This window comes from Leuciscus leuciscus (assembly GCF_965113295.1).
Source record: "Leuciscus leuciscus genome assembly, chromosome: 20".
NCBI lineage: Eukaryota > Metazoa > Chordata > Actinopteri > Cypriniformes > Leuciscidae > Leuciscus > Leuciscus leuciscus.
This window is the reverse complement of record NC_138744.1, coordinates 8,617,223-8,631,801: the sequence shown is the minus strand read 5'-3', so window position 1 is coordinate 8,631,801 and position 14,579 is coordinate 8,617,223. Positions and strand designations below refer to the sequence as shown.

Genomic DNA, 14,579 nt, shown 5'->3' with positions numbered 1-14,579 from the left:
TTCTGTACAAGTGAATTGCTCTTTTTTGTTGAAAGTTTGTCAGGATTGTGTAATGAATGCAGAAAGCAGCTGATCAGTGCTATGTCATGCTGTGATCAGGCACAGCAATGCAAATCAATCATGCTGTGTAATTTAGGTAACGGTGATGAATGGAGTTTAGATGGTTGTGATGACTGCCACATAGGCCTGTATGTAATATTGGAGCTGAAGTGTAATGAATATGTATGTGAATGAAGGGAAGTTGTAGAGAGTTTAGCATAGGAACATTATTCTCCATGAGTTGGAATGTGGCAATGTTGGGATGCAATAGCCTAGCTTACTTATAAAACTATACGCTACAGCGATTGAAACAGATGGTGAGACTGTGGTACTTATAGGGATGTACTGATGCAGACATTAACTGATACTGAAAGCCCATTATATTATATTATATTATATTATATTATATTATATTATATTATATTATATTATATTATATTATATTATATTATATTATATTATATTATATTATATTATATTCCCATTAACAATGTAAATAGATTTGTTTATATAGTCCTAATGATTCCTAATGACTTTAAGTGCTACCTTTTTCAAAATGATCAACACAACTTTTCAATAACTGTCCCTCTTAACAATTCATATAAAGCAGCTGCTGCATTTTCTACAATTACGAAAACTGTAATTCAAACATTTGGCAATCTAGAAATGTCCAAATAAAAATAATTAGCTTGTCGTCTCAGACTTCTGTAGGTGTCAGGATCAAGGTGCAACATTTAAAACCTTCCTTGTTCATCTGTAACGCTTTCTTCCACTGAGTTTTCATGTACTTGTGTACAGCAGCCTAAGGCAAAGAACGACGTGCGTTTGCTGAAGGCTGAACTGCAAAGTGGGGACCTCAAGTTCCTGTTTATTTGCTGTGTCTTTTAAACATCATAATCAGGAAGACTTGGATTCTGAATTTTTATGTAAATTACACGTAAGCCGATTACAAGCCAGGCAGTGGCAGCGCAAACATTATTTATTTTATGGACCTTCAATTTTCTGAGGAGATGAGATAAAGGCAGAATAATATAATGACGGTAATCATCATGCTGCGTTATTATATTACAAAGATGTTTCTCATGTCACACAACGCAAATGACTCTCTACCCCCTCTTTCTCTCTCTTAAAACCAATGTCGTTCACATTATGAGTCGGTCCAGCAGAAACAGTATGTTGCACTTCCCCTCATATAAATGTCTTTTACAAGTGGAAAATTGGTTTTCATATGTTACATCTAATGTAAATATTAATCCATATTAATTTTGGGGAAAAAATGCCTAAGAATTAAATGACCCTCCGACTTCATCCTCAGGTGGAAAATAGTTCTACTAGTGGCCTAAATATAAAGTAGTAAATATATCATGAAAAATATCATGGTTTCCTCAAAAATATTAAGCAGCACAACTGCTTTCAACATTGATAATAATGATAATAGTAAGAAATGTTTCCTGAGCACCAAATCAGCATATTATAATGAATTCTGAAGGATCATGTGACACTGAAGACTAGAGAAAAGATGCTGAAAATGTATTTTCAATTGTAATAATTTCACAATATTGCTGTGTCAGAATTGATGAGCATGAGACTTTTTTCAAAAACAGTAGTGACATCAGTGCATTTTTGCACAAAGTGAAAATATTTAAGAACTACATCAAAGCTTCTAATGAAATTACCAGCACATATTCATACAGTAGTTTAATAATTTATAAGACTACCCTAAAAAACTTTTTTCTATATCAAGGTGCTTTAGTTTTAGTGCCTCTACGGCAGCTTGACTAAATTGGGTACATGGAGAGGGAGAAAATTCATTTCCCTTTTCCTTTTCTCTCCTCTCGCCGGCACTTCACTCCATCAGCTTCCCTTTCATCCTTAAGTCATTTTCCCTTTCTCTTTCTCACTCTGTGAACGTCTGCACTCTCCATCTCCACCTCGCCTCCCCACCGCAGCATCAGGGGGAAAAAATCCAAGCTCCGAAATGGAGCAACAGTTGTATTGTCACCTAAAGCTTTTTTTGTTCCCTTTTTACCTGATTTATTTTCCTGTTTTCTCTGAATAACAGAGCAGGCCTAGGATAACACAGAGTGAAAATCAGCGCCAAGAGACTGTATGCTGAGTGATAGAGCGAACGAGGGAGAGAGAGAGAGAGAGAGAGAGAGGGAAAGTTTATAAGGCGCGGTTTTGGAGAAATGTAAGAAAGAAGCGAGGGAATCTATGGTGACCAGCTGCAAGAGAGGAGATAGCAGAGAGAGGCTTTTAATTCCCAATCCCTACAGAGCCTTTGAAAATTACCAATCTTCTTATCACAGACGCAGGGCTGCTTATGCAAATTGTTGTGGAGTGGAACGTTTAAACGGAAAATTACTCGACAGCAGTTTTTTTTTTTTGCCTTCTTCCCTCCCACCCCCCTCCCCCCTCCCCCCCTCCCTCCTTCCCCCCCACATGCACACTTCCACATAGAAAGCCTGTTTCCAGTCTCAGATAAGAAGATGAATTGCTCTTCGCGCTTTGAAGCACGTCAGGATTTAAAGACTCCAGCCTAGCTGTGGTCTACAACTGGTGCTCTTTCTGGCTTTGTCAATAAGAAAAAAAGGGAAGGTATTTCAAAACAACACAGAATCTGCGCTCAGTCCGCGTAATCGGAAAACAGCATTTATTGAAACGCACTCAGCAAGCAAATTCTATTCGCTGTTGTTTGTTTTTCCCACACTTGTTGGTTGCATTGGTTCTGAACTGGATCTCAGACATGACAAAGCAATTGATAGATTCCAGTCTTAGACTTTGAAAGTCCAAATTACACTTTCGGCAGTTTTCCAAAATTCTTTTGAAAACAGAGTAGGGCTTCCTCCCGCCGCGGCGTCTTATCAGAGCTGAAGAGCATCAGAGAGCCAGATGGGTTTTGCGAACGCTGTTCAGTCAGAACTCGAGCGCGGTGGAGAATGCGGCTCTCTCATGCTTGTCCAACCGCTCTTGACTTTAGGCCAATTCTGTTTTTGAGAAATCATTTTCAAAGCATGTCTCTGTATTGAGGAGAGCGCCTATAGAGGTCAATTGATGGCAGCGCCTTCATTTTGTATTGTGGTATTGCGTCGGTGACGAGAAACTGTTTGGAAAATGATGGTGTAATTTTGTTCTTTTATTCCATGCAGGTCCTTTTGTACCTAGACTGGCCAGTTGTACTGGATAATGACTGTTGATTTATTGATTTTAACAGTGGTGTGCGGCTGACAAAGAATTTATTTTATGGATTTTTTTGTGTGCAAATCTATGTGATATTACAGAGTCTTTCTTTCTGTTGTTATTAGTCTATTAAGAGTAGCTGGATGGTATCTGAATGCATTTTCAGTTACTGTGTCCATCCTCACAAGATAATTTAACTAGTATTTTCTATATCTTGAGAGTACAAAAAAAAAAGGTGTAGAAACATGTTTCACATGTTACGGCAAGTACCGGCATGAAATTTTGATGTAGACAAACTTTAGAAACTGTAGAAAAATAGTATTTTCTAGTAAAACATACTCCAGTAATCTTTGTTACATAATTTCTTTTTACAATCTAGTTTGTTTTTGTTTATGTCTTATTTGCATAATTTACTCACCCTTGTGTTGTTTTAAACTTGTGTGCCTTTCTTTCTTCTGTGGAGCACAATATAGCAGAACACTGACACAGCATTATGCTGTAATGAAAGTGAATGATGACCAGGGGCTTTCAAGCTCCAAAAAATAATATATAAAAAAAACACAAAAATGCTATGCTAAACGTCTCCACTGCAGTTCACAACTCAATGAATGTGAATATTTGCATATTCAAGAGTAGAAATAAGAATTGAGAGCTACAGCAACAGGAAATATGTTTAAGCAATGCATGCATGGCTTCAGAAGGCCTGGAATATAATGCATGTTGTTGAATGGAATACTTTTATAGTGCTATTAGACCTTATGTAGCTCCGCCCCTTTTCCGCGCAGCGCTTGTTGTCTTTTGTCTTCCGGTTTGTATTTCCACAGCGATCTTAAGTATTCATGAATGAACTGCCCGATTTAAAATCTTCCCGGTCTACTGACATATGTTAAGACTTCAGCTTTAAACAGTTCAATGCTCGTGATAACTTTCGTTAACTCTACAATAAGTAAATCCACTTCACCAGCTAATTACTCTTCGACAGCGATGCCATAGAAATATACAGAGCTACCGCTAAAACTGAAGTTCAAAGACAATATTCTAAAGATGGCTGCGCACTTGTTTCTCTGGCGCATAAGGTCTATAGTGCTTTATAGAGCATGTAAGAGTATGGTCACCATTCACATTGTATGGAAAACATCCTGCCAAAATATTTTTGTGTTAAACCGGGCAAGTTAAAAAGTTTATAATGACATGAAAATGAGTAAATTATGACTAATTAAATTTTTGGGTGAACTATCATTAATCAAACAGTAACATCTCAAACCTTTTTCTTCTGTCTTCCACAGAGGCAGCTAAGGAGGAGGAAGTGTTATCTGATAATCGCTGGAGTGCTGCTTCTTACTTTGCTTATCATCATTATTGCAGTTTCAGCCAGAAAATGAGAGCAAGACCACTGGTAAGCAATGTCTGTTGTGGCCAGTCTGTAATATAAACAACAACATTATTAAAAAAAGAAAGTGAGAGAGGATAAAATAGGGATACAATATATATATATATATATATATATATATATATATATATGTATGTGTGTGTGTGTGTGTGTGTGTGTGTGTGTGTATATAACATATAATACATGTAATCAAAGTCCACTGGAGGCGAACAGAGTTGAACCCATGTGCTGTGTTTATTAAATCCCAACATGAACAGATACAAAGTAAACAAATACTTGGCTTGACTTGATCCATGAACTAAACTTGACCATGAAACAAAACTCCCCATCAGCGGTTACAGGAAACAAACAAAGCTATAAGAGACAATGGTAACATGAGGGCTACATACAGTATACACAAAGACTAATGACTACATGAACGACTAAACAAACACAGTGAACCAATCAAAACGTGACACACAAAACAAGGAACAAATCAGAACATGACATGTTCAACAAAAGGGGCACATGACAGTATCACATTATGGGATAAAGGAATCACATGACAAATAGGAGCATGACTATGAGAATTAAAGACATGAAATCAAAGACATGAAAACAAACTAAACAAATCAGACGTGACTATAGCATAGTATTTATTATATTAGCAAGTAGCAATTTAAGAAAATAAACTTGCTTACTCATTTCAGGAACTAATAACAGTCAATCAAAGTAACTTTTGGTATGTATACCCAAAATACAGAGCAGATCACTCTAAACAATTATTTTTTACTGTAGCAGGTCATTTAGAAATCTGTTGTCATCACTGAATACTAGTAAAATATCCACTGCCTCCAACTGCCCCTTGTTTAAAACTTTTAAAGACGATCATCTCCATGAAAAAAAAGGTTTCAAAACAATCTTGCTTACCTAATTGTTTCTTGACATTTGTGTAACCTGAACCGGCGTATCAGGATGCTATTTTTCACTGCGAAAAGCCAATGCGTGAAATCGCTTCAGACTAATATTTCACCCATGGGCAGCCTCTCTGAGGGGACTGGGATTTTATCAGTTAGATGGATTACCTCCTCATTCATCTCTGAAAGGCCAACTGACAATTACACTCTTCTGTTATTCATTTATCCTCACAATCTACTTTTATTCGTTCATTGACTCATTCATTAGTTCATTGGTTTTTCTCATTCATCTATCTGTGTGAGGAGGAAGAGTGTTGGAAACTGGGTGAGGACTGACTCCATTTCCATGATATGTTTATCTGTGTGTTCGATCTCTCGCGGCCTCCCTCGGGGAGACGAGGCTGAGTGACAGCCTGGACTCCCTCTCGTATCGATCCGTACCCTCTCCGCTCTCCCGCTTTTCCTCTGGCAACACGCACACACCTCCTTTTATGTGGTGTGTGTGAAACTGAAAGTAGATAGCATCTTTAATTAAGTAGCTCTTAACTCGCATTTGTGAAATAGAGTGAAACACTGAGCATAAGTTGTTTGAACTTTAGTGCTAAGATCTCATCTTTTACCAAGCGCTTGAGCAAATAAGAACAGTTGAGAGATTTTGTCACTAAAAACATCACTCAACTCAAGCATGCTTGGCCATATGCACTGTTTGCAAATGGAGAACTCTTAAGTGCTAATTGATGTATATTGATGTAATTTCAGTATTCCAACACTCCTGTCGTTTTGACCTACAACTCATTTATGCTGTTATTATCTCTTTTATAATTTAAATATATATATTTTTTAGAAGAAACTGTAAGTGGTGCTTTTGCTGTCATGTTATGTGGTTGCTAGGGTGTGTGTTTTAGGTTGCTGGGTGGTTGACGACTGGCTCAATTCAGAAGAGTACCCACAATATTGATTTCTGTATGGCTTGGGTCCCATTTTAAAAGTCCACACCACTACTGTGATGATAATAACACAAAGGAACAAAATTTCAGAATGATTTTTTTTTTCAGCTTATGAATAAATAAAAATCCTGCCTGAAAGAGCTTAAGCATATAAGATGGATGGATGGATGGATGGATGGATGGATGGATGGATGGATGGATGGATGGATGGATGGATGGATGGATGGATGGATGGATGGATGGATGGATGGATGGATGGATGGATGGATGGATGGATGGATGGATGGATGGATGGATGGATTGATTGATTGATTGATTGATTGATTGATTGATTGATTGATTGATTGATTGATTGATTGATTGATTGATTGATTGATTGATTGATTCGAATGAGCGTCTGCAACCGTATACTGTTATCACTGTAAAGCTACTTTGAAACAATCTGTTTTGTATAAAGGGCTATATAAATCAAGGTGACTTACCGGTAGTATAAATATCTATATCAATAGACTTCAGCAACTTATTCTGCTAAACTAAAACAATACAAGAATACAAAGGCATTAGCTAATATGTAAAAATAAAATATAGTTAAAGTAATAATATTAAAAAGTAACAGTAAAAAAACTGTCATTTTGAGTTAATGCATATAAAAACACAAAACATGTTCACCTGTGAAAGGTTATCCCATTTCTTTGGGAATTTATATCTTGGCTGTTTCCCAACCAGAATCTGTGAAAGTTTGTAGTATCATTGATTGTTACACTGAGTGATGACACACTGTCCGTTCCAAGATGGTGGGCTCGCCGTCTGAGCAGTCAAATGTGGAATCTGTGTATAAATTGAAATGGTCTATGGAGTTTGACAAGGGAGGCATGAGGGTTCTTCACTTTTCAATAAATAATCATGTGCAAATCTTGAACAACCTAAACGTCACCTAGTAAAAACAACTTGATCATACCTAGATTTGAAATCACTAAAAAGGATTTATATCTTATGAAATTTTCCTTATGAAATTTTTGGGGTTTCACCCTAAGCTGCACTGTTTGGTATAGTGTCATAACAGACTCAGGAGAACTTGCCAGCTTGTGCTAGGAACCGGCTCCAAAAGCTGCATATAGATTTATTGAGAATTAACAGTAAACACTGGCCATTCGGTTCTGCTGAGACTTTATTATTTTATTTTTATTTTTTTTTATGCACTACACAGTTTGTGATTTATCTCTTTACATTTTCTACGTTTAATTATCCCTGGTTGAAAAACACGAAAAAATGTACACCTTAGACAGGTTTTTTTTATTTTATTTTTTATTTTTTTTATTTACTTATCAAACTTTTCTCTTATTTATCTAAAATGTACATATTTTTTATTACATTTTTTGCTTTATTATTAATTATAAATTATTATTATTTATTATATTATAAATTATTTTTATTTTTATTTGTTCACTGTAATTTCTTTATGTAAATTAGCCGGTGTGTTTTTTTGTTAGTTTAAGTTAGTTAGTTAGTTCCCTCAACAGAATCAGTGGCCGGTTGCATAAACTGCTTAGACTAGTCTTAAAGTTAGTCATCATTTTTTATTAATTTTTTTCATTTAAGACTGTGGCCAGTTGCATAAACTGTTAAGACTAGTCTTACAAGTTAGTCATCCAATTTTATTCTTTAAAACTGTTAATAACTTTGTAAAGTCAGTAACATAAAAACGTAGATTGGTCTAATTTGACAACAAACAGTAAGACTGATTACCCCTAACTAACTTCTAGTTGATCATACTAGTTCTTAAGACACAGTCTTAAACGAGTGGTTCAGGATTTTGGACATCGGACCTCATTTCCAAGTTAGCCTGGGTGTTATTTATCAGTGGGGACAGTTTTCAACATTTTTCATCCAGTCCTTCCAGTTGCATAGTTCGCCGGTGCTAGGCTAGCGCGAGTCAACGGTATCTGCTAGCCTGCCGTTAAAAACAGTTTTACCACTCCACAGTACACCAAAAGCAAATAAATTATAACGCCAGACTATCGATGTAAATGTCTGTTGAGAGAATACTGTTAGAAATCAAACTACTCTAAATCCTTAACCACCCCTTTAACATAATGTTTATGCAACTGTCCCCTGGTCAGTAATAAAATTAGACTGGTCTAATTTGAAACTGAAAGTAAGACTGATTTCACCTTGGCTAACTTCTAGTTGGTCAGACTAGTTCTTAAGACAGTTCCCTTTCAAAAGGGAACAGAGGTTACAGTCATAACCTAGACGTTTATGTAACTGGCTCCTGATCAAAGGTTCACAGGAGGTGAGATAAATGTTAATGCCACAGGGGCGTAGCCACGGGTGTGCCAGGGTGTGCCGGTGCCACCCACAGTGGCAGCTGGCACACCTAAAAATGGATGCAGAATTATTTTTTATAGTCTCAATAATTTTTTTTTTTACTAAACTTGGGCTATTGTTGTTTATTTAGAATATATATATTTTTAAATCAACCCTTTCACGAGCAAGTTAAAAATATTTTAACTGACCCATTGTTTCCATGGCGACGTGTCATGATTGTCACGTGACACCGCAGCCACAATAACTAAAAGACGTATCGCTATTCGTTTTTCCATTTTTATAAAAAATATTCACAAACTTGCTTACCATGTCAACTATCTGCTATTCCGATTCTTCGTTTAAAAACCTTTATAAATGATCTTGATCTATAACGAGATGAGCGCTGCAGTTCAGAGTCCTGTCAGCCGGAAATACATGAAAGTGACTGTTGAACTGGGAGAAGAATAGAGTAAACTTTATAGTTCCGCTAGTGTGTCTGACATATGAATAAAACATGTCGGCAAATTACATTTGAATAGATTGTTTCAGCTGCTTCCATAGACATCACTGTGTATTTTACAAACTACAAATGTATTGTTTTACTAGTACTTATGTGTATTTAAATGTCTGAAACATAAAATAAACATTTTGTGGTTGAAAACACTGCATATTAGTTGTGATATGACAAGCGCTGAGCGCGTCCGTCTCTGGCTCAGCGCCAGCCAACGCGTGAAAGCAGTTTGAATCTGGCAGTTCTGTAACGTCACTGAACATTCTAACTCATACTCTCAGGGGCACAGAAATAAGAATCCAATATATGGTGCCATAACGCTCAAAATGTTAAAATGTAATTTACAGTTTAAATTATTTTCATTACAAAAATATCTGCCGACATTCGGACTGCCAACCAATCAGCAAACAGCAGCTGACTGTGACCCCAGCAGCTCCCCAGAGATGTTTGCCGCGCATATAAACAGAGAATTTTTTTCAGGCACTATGTTATGACTAAATTATTGGCGATCCTGAGTGTAATGTATAGTTATATTTGATATAGTTTTATGGTTATATGGTTATGGTTAATAATTTTGCACAGTAATCTGACAATAAAAGTGGCACACCCAGATTTTCAGATGCACACCCAGAGTCTCTTTTCTGGCTACGCTACTGTAATGCCAGGTGTAAATATGAATTTGTGATCTGATTAGCCAAAACTTACGTTAATACCAGGATATTCAAGTCTCTAAGCACATGGCCTTAGATGGTTAGAAAAAAGTTAGAAGTGGCAAATCTGAGGGGTTTATAGTGAGAACCTTCACAAAAGCAAAGGAATAATAATGTGCACAGGATGTTGGAAACAGACAGGGTGGCAGAGGGAAGAGCGCAGTGCATAATATATCAGTTTAATGATTCAGCAATGACAGAAATAACCAGAGAGCTGCTTTGCCTCTCAAATCAATAGCCCTGCACTTTATGGTGCTCTAAATAATGCAATAACTGCTCCTTGACACTTATTTCTGCGAGTTGTGTTGCCAGTGCTGCCCTCACATCTTGTTTACAGACTCATTTGGGTGAAAGGGATCTTTTAATATGCATGTCAGCGCCATGAACTAACTACAGCCATCCCGTCAACTCTGAGCTGTTGAAATTGAGAGCAATTTGAGAGCGGCCCCAACTCATTTAGTCACCAATTGCTTAAGATGAACCCTCAACAGCAGACAACAGACTATTACTGCGGTTTAATGTTGTGACCGTTATGCATTATCTTTAGAAGCATTTAAATCCCCATCTGTCAGCCGGTTTGACCAGGGACGTGAGAATCTTTGAGCATTTTCCGACCCCATGGTGTCTGGATCCCTGAAGAGCATCACCTCTTATCTCATGTCAGCAAATGTCTAGATAGAATGTGATTTTTGGAGGGTGAAATTTCGATTTCGTTTAGTGAATTGGCACATTTGTTGTTATGTTGGTGGCTGAGTGAGGAAATGTGGTTTTCATGTTTTTCAAATGTACCTATTTTATGTTGCTTTCTGGAAAAAGGGTATTAGTTTTCAGTTGTTTTTTTTTTGTCTGTGAAGCATTTCTTATAGATATTATAGAGCTGTTCATTCATCATGCCACAATTTGTGGTATGATGGTCAGAGACGCCTTAACCTAATGTTAGGCCCCGGGGCTAACCCCCCATCCCCTCGATTTATAGTCTCATTTAAAAAAAGTGTAATATCTAGGTTATCTACATCACAAAATGCATTAGTTTCTTTCGAGACCTACAACAGTGAGTTTTCCCTCTTTGAGCCAGAAAACACCATAATATTGTTATTAACATATCACTGAGCCCACTTGAGCATAAACACAAGACAGTTTATTTAACAACCACACACAGCAACTAAATTTAAACTTTATGCAAATGAGAAGCGATTTTCGCAAGCAACAACCAATAGGAAAGAAGCCTTTCAGTGGAGCTCAGCTCCCGTCACCGTCTCGTGTGCAGGCAAGACAGAAGAGTTCGAGGGCGATTTCACTGTTTTATATGATTTGACTGTAACTAACCACAAACATGGATATAATAAAATGATGCATGGAAAAGCAACTGTCGACAGTCTCAGTGAGTTTAATTTATACATTTATAGTTCGAGTGTTTACTGCTGCAGTTCATTTTACAGTTTCCCCTGCATTATGTTGACTATTAGGGACAAGAAAATTGATTATTTGTCAAATTCGGATGACGTTTTAGTAATTTATGACAGTATGAGTGAGTTTAATTTGTAGATTGATCGATCATTGATCTAGTAAATTATTTAATCCACTGAACACTGCTGTGTGGTAGATATAAAAACACTCTCCCAACATCATACTGTTTCTTTTGAGCCTAATTCCTAGTCAAATTAAAATAATATAGTTATATCACTTGTGATGGTGTTTTGTATAGATGTGGCCAGACGAGCAGTCTACCAATAACATTAGAGCGACAGCACTACCAACGCCCACAAGCGACTCCACAGTATAGAGACTAGCGACATACAGCGACTAAATCGCTGGCTGTGTGAACAGGGCTTATGGGGCCACGTGGGTCACTCAATCAGAAGACATGTAACGTGTGATTAGAGTGATTGACAGAAAACCTGACAAGTTACAAAACAATATGACCTTTTCAGCTCATCATGAACCTGAAAATGGGAAGCCCCTGAACTTGGGAGGCCCCTGGGCTTCAGCCCAGGTAAGCCCGTGCATTAATGCTGCCTTGATGATGGTTATCCAATTCACATAAAGCCACATGCTTGGTAGCTGAAGTCCTAATCTACCATTAAAAAGTTTTTGTCTGCAAGTATGCACTAAATTAGTCAAAGGCCTACTACTAGGAAAAAAATACATTTCAAATAAATACTGTTCTTTTAAAATGTGTATTTATCAAAGAAAAAAATATTGAGCAGCACATTTTGATGATAATAATAGGTTACGTTATAAACACCAAATCATTGGACTATTGGACTACCAAACTATTAGAATATTCAAATGATTTCTGAGGGATCATGTGACACTGAAGACTGGAGAAATGATGCTGAAAATTCAGTTGTGCATCACAGAAATAAATATGCACATAGATATATTATTGTATTTTTGGTCAAATATAAGCTGCCTTGGTGAGCATAAGAGACTTTCAAAAACCTTAAAATAAATCTTACCAATGGTACCGTAAATTTGAGTAAATTTAAACGTACATTTTTAAACAATTTTATTTATTTATTGGTTTATTTAATAGGGACCATGAATATTCATGAACATTGTTGTATGAAAATACACCAAAATGCTTCATACTTGTAATGTTCACTGCATGTAATTTATGCTGTCAGACAAAGTGTGGATGTAATGACACAGTAATCAAGTATAGCGTATATCATACAGGTAGAAATACTTTTTTATTGATTATTAAATTGCTTAATTAAGGTTCATAGTTTCCATGACAGGTTTCAAGACCAATATTTTCATTACTACTGGAGCTGTCAGTTTGCTAAGTTTTAAATGATTATTAAACAGCAAGCAAAAACTAAAAACGGCAGTCCTTCAAATTCACTCACTTGTTTTCATTCACTCCTTCAAGTAAACTATATTAGTGGACTAATGTAGCTTTCCTGCTTTCCTGTAGCTCAGTGGTAAGAGCATTGCGTTAACAACGCAAGGTTGTGGGTTCGATCCCAGGGGATTGCACATACCTATGTATAAATGTATAGGATAATGCAATGTAAGTCGCTTTGGATAAAAGCGTCTGCCAAATATGTAAATGAAATGAAAATAAATAATGTAGGGAATAGTAAATGAGGGTATAGGGGGTGATTTTGAACACATATCCCTTATTTTACTGATAAACCACTTTAAAAAAAAGGTCTCATGGAGTTTTCCTCATGGAGATCTCAATGTAGGTTTTTCAAAGGGATTTCTATCTTTGTGGGCACATTTGGCACAGCAAAATATAGCAAAATCTGACTAGACTCGAAATAAAACAGGAGCTCAATCCCACAGTTTTATTGCTAGTAGCCTATATTTTGCTCTAGATTAAATGTCAGAACACTATTGCAAGATTTATACTGTATTTGCCTTCTTCAAATTGGCTTCCTTGTATTAATATAAATAGCACTCGGCACATTGTAATATCAGCTTACGGCCATTTGGAAGTCTTTTATGATGATTTCGGTCGCATCATGTCTTTATTTTCAGGTTTTTGTGAATGTGTAGTACGAAAGAACATGTAAATATACATTCTACATTACAAATATGACTTGTCTTTTTAAGATTGTAAACTTAAAGTAAAATTATATAGTAAAATATAGTAAAAACTTAAAGTAAAAATTATAGACAATTCTCTTTTTCAAGGTAAAATCTAGGTTTGGCCGTGCTGTTGTATAAAGATTTTTTTGTGACACACTCGCAAAACACTCAACACTGTGTAAAAAGGAACCTCCCACAAGCTCTTCACTGACCTGTTTTGAATTTCTAGGAAAAGTGTTGCCAGATCCGCTGAAGAGAATTAATATCTGTGAAGAGATTGCTTCTCGGAAGTACAGTACATTGCTGCCATAGAAACAGAGCATTTACTTTATGATGCAGATTAATTGCAGACAAAATAAGCACCAAATATTTGCAGTGTAAACCAAGAATTCAAAGCTTATAAAAAGGCTGATATTTTTCCCAAGAGCACAACATTTTTTTATAGTACAAAAAGGACTCCCGTTCAATTACCAAGGCTGTTTCATTCATCTCTGTATTACCAATTTTTTGCTTGTTTGTGTTTTTCGAATGTTCACACATGCAGCCCACATAAAAACAACAGTCTGTGTCCAACCTCACGTTGTCTGCCTCTTTTTTAATGTGGCAGAAAGGGCGCAAAGCCAGCACACTTCCCCGTTTCTCCCCGGCACAGAACTGCACGGCCGGGCCAAGTCTCTGTTTGACCCTTATCATGTCTGAGACTGACCGCTGAGCGCAGGATTAGTGGGCAGACCTGCACCTGTGTGGGCAGACACCATACCCTCCACTGAAGCTGCAGCGTGGGCTGCAGTCAAACCGTGCTGCCAGGCACTGTCACAGAAAGAAGGGACATAACAGACCCAACCCACCCACCACAGGCATGCTGGGAAGGGCAGTGGGAGGGGGGCAGAATTTACCTCTGCTTATCCTTAGAAGCCTTTAATGTGTCTCTTCCATCACTGCTGCTCCTGGCTTAGTGTGTTGCCTTTGCCATTGTTGACTGTTGAAGGTATTATAGGAGGTAGTGGTGAAGCTTTCCAAGAGGGTCATTTATTTATATATATATATGCCAAATGTGTG

At 37.0% G+C, this 14,579-nt stretch overlaps 1 protein-coding gene across 2 annotated transcripts in view; it reads left to right on the top strand.

The window, feature by feature from the left end:
• The window catches only part of tsnare1 (T-SNARE Domain Containing 1), a 192,116-nt gene that overhangs the window by 120,390 nt on the left and 57,147 nt on the right, over window positions 1–14,579 (top strand). For both annotated transcript variants that reach the window (XM_082149365.1, XM_082149364.1), the window contains exon 11: window positions 4,506–4,615. In XM_082149365.1, the coding sequence (XP_082005491.1) occupies window positions 4,506–4,601 (96 nt within the window). In that variant the 3' untranslated portion in view covers window positions 4,602–4,615. The remainder of the gene's footprint in view (window positions 1–4,505; window positions 4,616–14,579) is intronic.